Source organism: Nicotiana sylvestris, chromosome 8, assembly GCF_000393655.2.
Source record: "Nicotiana sylvestris chromosome 8, ASM39365v2, whole genome shotgun sequence".
NCBI classification, from domain to species: Eukaryota; Viridiplantae; Streptophyta; class Magnoliopsida; order Solanales; family Solanaceae; genus Nicotiana; species Nicotiana sylvestris.
The window spans coordinates 157,853,735-157,863,932 of NC_091064.1; the positions used below are offsets into that span (position 1 = coordinate 157,853,735).

Consider the following 10,198-nt stretch of genomic DNA (forward strand, 5'->3'; position numbering starts at 1 on the left):
ACTTGTGAGGAGTGAACGATGCATCTGGGATCGGGAATGGTAAAATAACGGACCCAGACCAAATAAGGTTTCTGGACCACGGAAAACGCGGATAACGGTTATGCATGATGAGTAGGGAGCCGTAATATTCGCTTTCAACTGGATATTACGACGTGAATTACGTACGATATCAATAGCAGATCGATATTTACCGAAAAAAGAGATTTTTACCTTATTTAGACTTGTACTAGGACTGCAATTCCCCTACTATATAGAGGAGAAGTTTTCTTTTATTTTGACACAGTGTGACAGGCAAATCAAAGCAATTAAAGTTTATTTTTGTCTTCTAGCTATTATTCAAAGTGTTCTTCATTTGTTCTCTTCTTTATTCGCAACCGAGCTCTTATCGAGGGTCCGGTCAAGGTCAAATTTTACTGTTCAACCTAAAACCAGGCTAGATCATCGCATTACGATTGGTTTGATATTTTATTTTATCTTTAACTTAATTACTTATTTTTCTTAGACTAATTAAATTACATATTCTTTAAATCGCGTACAATTTTATTGTTACTCATTTTTTAGGGTAAACATGATCAAGAAACGTAAAGAAGAGAGAAAAAAGAGAAGTAGACTCAGATAAAAGAGGGCAATATATTATACCAATTATTCCTATACCAATTATATGCACATGCATAATGTAGTTCTTGCTTTAATTATAAGAAGGACCCCCCCCACCCCCACCCCCCACCCCGCGCGCACCTACACCCTTTTGTGGAAGCAAGAAAATATCTTTAGGAAGCAACCCAAGTAAGAATTGAAGCACAATCATCATATATACATCAAAAACTTTGAATGAGATGATTGTCAAAACATAAGGAAATTAAGTAAATATTACAAAGGTAGATCTTGAGAGAGGTTTCTAAAATAATTCTTTTTAATTTTTATTCATATAATAATTCTACTAAAAAGGAAAAAAATAAAGTGTGCACCCTGACCTTCCACCTCCACGCATCATAAATGAAAAAAGAAAGAATGTAAGAAAGAGCAAACATGAAACAAAGACATTGAGTTGTCGGATATCTATTATTGGTTGGTGGGTATATGACTTGTACATTCTTTAGAAAAGCTTTCACATTTGCCCAACATTCCAAACTGTTATTTCATTTTCTAACTAGTAACTATGGTTAATGAAATTCCCATATTAATTAATGGAGGAAGTTAAAATTATATGTTAAGCTTTGAGTTATAAATAAGTTGTTTGGTTATAATTGAATTGGTTCACTTAGTGGGAACAACCTCATTAAGTGATAGTAAAGTTTCTATTTTGAGTTGTGACAAGGAGCTGTTAAGATCATCAAGGAAAACTCATTTTCTCTTCATTGTAATTAGCTAAGATATTCATTTTAATTAATTTCGAACGGTACAACACGTTAAGAATAGATTATAGAGAAGTCCTTGCACATGGGTACAAAATTATAAATTGATTGTACCTAGCAAGGAAACTTCATTACCTAGTATTTTTTTCCCCACTTTAGAATTATTTATGTAGTCAACACGCAAGTAAAATAGCTAAAATAAGTCCTTTCCAAAATATAACATGCATATGATTTTAATTAATCAACCTAATAATTATTTGAATCATATAATTAAGAATTTAATTTCTTTTTCATATCATTAAGATCCTCGGTACCTCTCGTAAGGTAGAAATAAGGTTTGCATATACCCCACTCTTCTCAGACGCTATTTATAAAATTATAAAATTATACTGGATATGTTATTGTTGAAGATCCTTGTTGTCTTATTACATGCTAAATTACCGGGATTTTTTTCACTTCTCATTCTATACTAATTTCCTAAAAAGATAAACAACCCCACCACCCGTGGCGGAGCCACTAATAATTGACACTCCTTCGCCAAAAATTTACATTGTCTAGCTAGGTCCAACATATACTATATGTTGACTTTTCTTATTTTCTTCATGTATTTTATTCTTTTATATTTTAATACCCCTTATTAATATTTCTGACTCTACCACTGTCCACCAACCCACCCTAGCATCACCTACCCACTCACCCATCACCCCCTACACCCTATCCCAGAATTAGGAGTATGCATGGACCGGGTTGGTTCGGATTTTATTAAAACCAAATTAAATCGATTATATCGGTTTAGATTGGTTCGATTTTATCGGATTTTTTTGGATTTTTTGTTACATGAATATTGTTTTAATCTTGCTTTATTAAATTTATAGATAAAATTTTGATAAGTGAATATATATTTATTGGAAAAAAAATAACAAACATATGATCTATTAAAGTGTCCTTATGGGAGAATTTTTTTAGTAACACATAATAGTTTATTTTCTTAGGCATCTACTAAATAATTTTTGGTTGATGTACGCTTTCAAGGTTAACCGAATTTATAATTAAACATAAAGATCAATATGATACTTAAATAATGATATATTCTATGTAATTTTAGTTTATCGAAATACTACTTTAAATTTGAAAAAGATATAAGAAATCTTGGCATATGAATATGAAAGAACAAAGAGATGATTGACGCATTTCAAGAACAAGAAAGTGATAGAATCTATTATTTAAAGTAAATAAAGATGAATGCACTTTCTAATTCTATTAAATATTATATCTCATGAGAGGATTTCAAATATTTCTAGACATCCTTTAAACAAAATTCTATATAAAGTCTTAAAAATATATATATAAAAAATTATATATTTATATGTCAGTTTGGTTCGGACTTTTTACTCAATACCAAATCAAATTAAATCAAACGTACTCGAGTTTTTTAATCGGTTTGATTTGACTTTTCGGTTTGGTACAGTTTTCCGGTTCGGTTTGTACACCCCTACCGAGAATATAGATAAAAAAACGAGTTGTGTAGTGGATGACGAGGAAGGTCCAAAATCTATATAATAACCATAGGATGAAAGGAGTTGTTGCCAAAACCAATTTATTGTTAGAGATGGAACATTCACTAATGGCCACTCGAAGTTACTTTTTGCTCTTCTCTTCTTTTACTTTTCTTCTCATTTTGCTTTCATTCCCTGTGGAGAAAAGCCATGCTTTGGAAGCAAAAGAAACCATTGAATCCCATTTTCACACTCTCCAACTCACCTCTCTGCTTCCTTCCTCTTCTTGCAACACTGCAACCAAAGGTAATTAATTAACTCTCCTTAAATTATCATCATAATATTTACCACTAACTCAAATAGATAACGTAATTCACGTATGTAGATTATATTTTGTGTGGGTGTGTGAATATAGTATGTCGGCATATGTTTGTGTATTTTTAATTTGTTGTATATTGCTATCACCATTTTCATTTTAAATCTTCATCCTTAATTTTCTTTGGTGGGGTGGGGTGGCCTGAGGTTGAATGAGTGGAGAAGGGGAGGGGATTATTTTGTATTATCTGTATTTAACGTAACATTTTTTTCTTTTTAGCTCAAAAAGGAAATCTTTTTATATTTAAAAGCACTTCAGTTTAGATTTTTCATGTTATTTTTAATTAGATAGATGGTCTTATAGTCATAAAAATGTCATAACATGGTTAAAAATACAAGTTTAAATAACACTTTAGGTACATATTAAAAGCTTTATTTAGTTTTTGTCTGTCTTATAAAATGAAATGAACGAAATATATATTACATAAACTGCTTTTTTTTTTCCTTTTTAGTTTTGCTTGTTTGTTACTTGGTTGTGTGATTGGGACGATGGTGTGGATTGTGGTGAGAAAAAGCAGGTCAACGAATTCTTTGATACTCCTATTTGCTTTTCAAAAAGTTGTGAGGTGAAAGTGACGCAATAATCCACATGATTGAACATAGTGTTTTCACTATATAGAAGAACTTTAACAAGAAAAAAGAGAAAAAAAATGTAACCATCAGCATGGTTCGAACTAACATTACTTTTACCCTAAGATATTACATTTTATATTATTGGGACCAAAGTTTTGTCAGTATAGATTTTTAATGGACCGAATAAATGTGAATTTTCTAACAAATTTAGGATAGTATCCGAAAAAGGTGCAAAATGATGATAAGTTTAAAATTAAAATCCTACTGATGTAATACCGCTTTAAGATGATCTTGCTATCATCAGCACTATACTTTGTACCTGCATTTCACGTTAGTTTGCAATTATTGACGATGTTTTCATATTCGCTATTTGCTACTTTATTTCATTTCTTGTCTCACTTTCATATGCATTTCTAGCTCCAGCCTGTCATGCAAGTTTCTGGAAAATTAATAATCAAATTGAATATTTTGGTAAATAAAGTAGAAAAGAGAAAGAAATTAGAATAGAGTACTATAACTCACTAATAGTGAAGATTATAATAAAAGAAGAAGAAGAAAAGAATTTGGTGAAGATTTCTCCAAGCTTGCAACCTAACAACCAGTCAAATGGAATCAATATTTTTATGTGCAATTAGTCAAAGTTATCACGACTTTCTTAAACTTCTTTAAAATATTTTAAAGTACTTATTATTGTGACTTATAATACCTTTTATGCAGTTTTTAAATATACAAATTTTAATTTCAGAAAACTTGAAAAATCTCTATCTAAATTCACATAAAAAAAACTAAGTAGTTTGATTTCAGAAAACATTCGTATCATATACATTAATCTATCCACCATAAACACAAAAGCACAACTATTTTAGCCTATAGTTCTCAAAACCAAACATTATCCTTACGAGTGAGAGACAGCTGTAAAACTTTACTTTGAGGCAAATGATTAGAGCTGAAAACCATTGTCTTGTCTTTATTTACCAAATGATTACTTCAAAATACTTTGATTAATGAAGTATGACTCGGGTCTACTAAAACTCTTTAAGGGAAAATTATTGCTTATGTTCCCTGAATTTTCTTTGACCACCTTTTATATTTTAATCTACTAGTTTTAGTGTACGTGAGTTGCACGTGTGTGCCGCGTCAATTAATATATATATAAGAAAAACCAAATTATTGAAAAAGAGCAATTTATATCAAAATAAATTAAATATTTGCTTAAGAAAATAATTAGTAAAAGATAATAATTTTTTTATTGATTTTAAATTTTATATATGAAAACTTCTATATGGTTCAAATAATGCATATTCGATAAATACAATTGACTTTAAAGTTCTAAATAAGTAAATTTTAGGAAAATTAACACATGAATTAATTATAGTTGTGAAACAATTTAATAAAATATAACTTAAACAACCAAGAATTATTTTCGTATGACAAGTTAAATAAAGGATCAAAATTGATCTTGCACGATAAAAATTTCCTTGTATAGCCACCAAAATTTTACACAAAACTTATACAATATTTTTTGTCCTTGGTTGAAAAGAAACTTACCCTTTACTTTTTTATATTCTCTTCTTTTTTCTTAATATATTTTATCCTTATTTAGTTGATTTCGAACTCCTAAATATTAGGTAATAATTAAAATTTTACTTGATTTTATTAGGAAAGTAAGTTAAATTACATATTTTATCCAATATGATACTTATTTTTAAAGGGTAAAAAAGACGAACGACATTTCGCTAAGGACCTTGTGCCCTTAATATATTATTTCGCTAGTCTTAGAATACGCGTGTTACACGTGTATTATATCTTAGTAAGTACGTAATTTTAAAAATCACATAAATATTACATTAAAAATTTGTGTTTGAGTTATAAATAAAAGTCAAAGAAAAAGTATAAGTTCCTAAGAAATGATACTTGTTTATCCTATTTAGCTAACTCAATAAAAGAAGAAGCAATAATAATAGAAATCCTCGACCATCTTAGTCAATATTTTTAACTTAAAATTTATTTGAGATATATACTTTCGTTACTACAATTTCACAAGTTTTTCTCGCAAGCAAAATATAAGTGATTTTATTTCTTTAATAATCAATAAGAAATACTATAGCAGCATAAACCAACTCATTTTTTTTTGTTTAGAATTTAGTCAAATAGGCTTGTATTAGACTGATAGGGGTGTTGAGCATAGAGTAGTCAAAGCCACGCTTAAGCCCTGAAGCATGGAGCAAAAACATATTGAGCGCTTTGTCTTGCTTAGCAAGCGCTTCAATATCCTCATCAAGGGTTTAAGGGTACACTTTTCCCAGCTAATGAGCGTAATACTAAAGAGGCATTACTAAATAATTAATATTTTACTTTCTAATCTTTTGTCACTTTCTTTATCATATATTTATCATTCATGTCTATAATTATTAGATTTAGGCTACCCATATATATTTATATTTTTTGGGGGACTTTTTCGTATATATATATATATATATATATATATATATATATATATATATATATATATATATATATATATATATATGAGAGAGATTTTAAACTTATTTATCCAATTTTTGTCTAAGTTTTTATATTTATATAAAGTAACTAATTTTTTTTTACATAATATATACAAATTCGGTCAAAATCTATAATTTATCTACAAATTAAATACATATTTTTTGTATTAAAAACTACAATTTACATACAACTTATATACAATTATGTAACTTGTAGATATTTTGTATATCGTTTCTACACTCGACATACAAAATATATACAACTTGTTTATGTCTTATTTTTCTAGTTTTAATATGAAATTTCAACCAAAATCACCTCGAATCTTTACCAAATTCTCTCAAATTGAGATATAAACTCCAAAGAATATTCCCAATAATTTGTAACAGCACTTAATTATATCAAAAAGTAATTTTGCAAATTTCGTTTTTCGAATTCAAAGCTTCCGCGCTTTCTAATGGATTAACTTAGTTTTCAATTCAATCTACTTGCTTCTGATTAATACTATTTTGTTTATTGATTCCTAAAAGCTAAAAGAAATAATGATCTTCTCTCATTCAAAAGTGATAATATTGTTTAACATAAAAAAAAACAGAAAATAAAAAGAAAGAGAAAACATAATAGATTTGCTTGATGCCAAATCTCTTTGTTCTAGTTAAAGTATGGCTGAAGTTGAGGAGAAAGAGGTCAAATATTGATCTGTTAATTTATAATTTTAGCTTTGGGGTGAAAGAGGGAGAGAAAATATGGAAGATTAGAATATAACACATTATTTTATATAAAATTCTTAATTTGTATATGCACTTGTAATTGAGTTAAAACCTCAATAGTGAAGGTAAATAAGTTTTAAAATTAGTATAAATAAGTAAAAATCTCTTCTTCTTTTTTAATTTGTACCTTTCTTCATTCATGTCTGCCAACCTTGACCAAGCAAGAAATTAATAAAAAGTGTCCTGAAAAATAAAAAAATTGGGATATTAAGGGATTTTGTTTTACACCCTTTCATAGGCATATTAAAGAATGAATTTCCTATGTGCTGTATTTTTCCTTTTTCCTTTTTAATGTACGAAAATTTTGACCTCTTTAATAAAAATAAAATAATGAGTTTCGTATTTATTGTTTTATTCCTTTTTCCCTTTTAAGTATGGAAATTTTGACCTCTTTAATAAGATATTAAATAATGAGTTTTCTAATTATATATTGTCTTAATTTGTTCCTTTTTAATCTACGAAAATTTAGATTTTCCCGCTAAGCTATGATATGAAGGGACCGTTTCTACACTCTTTGCTAGAGTAAAATTAGGGATTCTAACTAAAAGAGTTTACTTCTTCTTTTCTTAACTATATTTCTCTTTATCGTACGTCAATTTTGTTTTTTCCAAAAGAGTATTATATGTGTATTTACAATGTTATCCATTATAGAGTGCACTTTGAAGGATAAAAAAGGCGAACGACATTTCGCTAAGGGGCTTCGTGCTTTAAATATAGTATAGATTTTAAAAAAGGGCTTCATCATTAAGGACTTGTTAAAATGTATAGATGCAATAATTCCAACTTAAAATTTTTATGTACGTACTTGTTCTTTAGTTATTATTGGACATTGTTTTTGAACTTTTCTTTTACACAAGAAAAAGATACTTCCTCCGTCTCCCTAAAAATATACCATTAGGACATCATTTCATAGCATTTTTATGAATATAAGTGTCTCATTAAGAGTTAATTGAGAAATCTAAATTTAAATAATTTTTAAAATATAAAAAGATATTATCCTTTAAAAAAATGTCATCTAAAGTGAAACAAAGCAAAAATTAGTATAGATTATAAATAAATACAACAACAAAAACATACCAAGTGTAATTTCACAAGTGGGGTCTGTGAAGGATAGTGTGTATGCACACTTTAGCCCTTACCTTATGAAAGTAGAGAGGCTATTTCCGATATATAAATATTTAGTATATATCTTTTGATTCAAATAATTACCCTTTTTCTTTTTTGGATTGTTTCATAAATAGCCGGTCAAATCCACGATTTACTTTTTCTAGCAAAAAAATATAAATTATACATTTCTTAAATAATTTCAGGTAAAAGAAGAGGGGCATCATTGGAGGTCGTCAACAGGCAAGGCCCATGTACCCAACTCAACCAAAAGGGAGCAAAAGCCCCAACTTTGACCGAAATCTTAGCCCACGATCAAGCCCGAGTGGACTCAATACAAGCCCGCGTCACAGACCAAAGCTACGACCTCTTCAAGAAAAAAGACAAAAAATCTTCCAACAAAAAGAAGAGCGTAAAAGACTCAAAAGCCAACCTCCCTGCACAATCCGGCCTTCCTCTCGGCACCGGAAACTACATTGTCAACGTCGGACTTGGAACCCCCAAAAAAGACCTTTCACTCATTTTCGACACCGGCAGTGATCTAACATGGACTCAATGCCAACCTTGTGTCAAATCTTGCTACGCTCAACAACAACCAATTTTCGACCCATCAGCTTCAAAAACATATTCCAACATTTCGTGCACTTCCACTGCTTGTTCTGGTCTCAAATCAGCTACTGGAAATAGCCCAGGTTGTTCTTCATCGAATTGCGTGTACGGTATTCAGTACGGTGATTCCTCATTCACAGTGGGGTTTTTCGCCAAGGATACATTAACCTTAACACAAAATGATGTTTTCGATGGGTTCATGTTCGGTTGTGGGCAAAACAACAGGGGATTGTTCGGAAAAACTGCTGGATTAATCGGTTTAGGTCGCGATCCATTGTCCATTGTTCAACAAACAGCTCAGAAATTCGGAAAATACTTCTCTTACTGCCTTCCCACTTCCCGAGGGTCAAATGGTCATTTAACATTCGGCAACGGTAACGGAGTAAAAACTTCAAAAGCAGTAAAAAACGGCATCACGTTCACGCCGTTTGCTTCGTCACAGGGGGCGACATTTTACTTCATTGACGTACTAGGTATTTCCGTCGGTGGAAAAGCTTTATCGATCAGTCCGATGTTGTTCCAGAACGCCGGAACGATTATAGATTCCGGTACGGTGATTACACGGTTGCCGTCGACGGTGTACGGCAGTTTGAAGTCAACTTTCAAGCAGTTCATGTCGAAATACCCAACGGCGCCGGCACTTTCTTTGCTGGACACTTGCTATGATTTAAGCAATTACACTTCAATTAGTATTCCGAAGATCAGCTTCAACTTCAACGGCAATGCGAATGTGGATTTGGAGCCGAATGGTATTCTTATAACAAACGGTGCATCTCAGGTTTGTTTGGCTTTTGCTGGAAATGGAGATGATGATACTATTGGTATTTTTGGGAATATACAACAACAGACATTGGAGGTAGTATACGATGTTGCTGGTGGGCAATTAGGGTTTGGTTATAAGGGATGTTCTTAAAGAACATTGGTAAAGTTTAATTAAATTGTAATACTGCAAAAGTATTGGGAAATGTATATCCATACATTTACTATAGTTTATGAGAACAATAATCTCGGTTACAATATGGAGTAGCATTTGTTTTCCTTTTCCTTCTTACATTATATTTTTACTCCTATTCTCCCAATTTTTAAAATTTTAAATCTAAACACATGCATATAAAACAAAATATGATATATGAATACTGGAAAATGTAAGGGCTCATTTGGTATAAGGTATAAAGTATAATTAATTTTGGGATTAAATTTGAAACGAGCTTATTTCATGTCTGGTTGGAATAAAATTACGGTATAATTAATTTTGAGATTGTAATATTTATGCATATAAAACAAAATATGATATATGAATACTGGAAAATGTAAGGGCTCATTTGGTATAAGGTATAAAGTATAATTAATTTTGGGATTAAATTTGAAACGAGCTTATTTCATGTCTGGTTGGAATAAAATTACGGTATAATTA

General features: G+C 30.2%; 1 protein-coding gene across 1 annotated transcript; it reads left to right on the forward strand.

Annotated features, from left to right (window-relative positions):
• Window positions 1–2,908: 2,908 nt before the first annotated feature.
• On the forward strand, window positions 2,909–9,803 carry LOC104232155 (aspartyl protease family protein At5g10770-like). Its single transcript, XM_009785282.2, has 2 exons — window positions 2,909–3,157; window positions 8,382–9,803. The coding sequence occupies exons 1-2, from the start codon at window positions 2,926–2,928 to the stop codon at window positions 9,695–9,697; spliced, it is 1,548 nt and encodes a 515-aa protein (XP_009783584.1). The 5' UTR covers window positions 2,909–2,925; the 3' UTR covers window positions 9,698–9,803.
• The last annotated feature ends 395 nt before the right edge of the window (window positions 9,804–10,198 follow it).

What these genes read in the sequence shown, in the direction of transcription:
- LOC104232155 (XM_009785282.2), top strand. Translation starts at nt 2,926, where the DNA reads ATGAAAGGAGTTGTTGCCAAAACCAATTTATTGTTAGAGATGGAACAT. An exon ending in TTGCAACACTGCAACCAAAG is followed by an intron (nt 3,158 to 8,381) that starts GTAATTAATTAA and finishes AAATAATTTCAG; the next exon opens with GTAAAAGAAGAGGGGCATCA.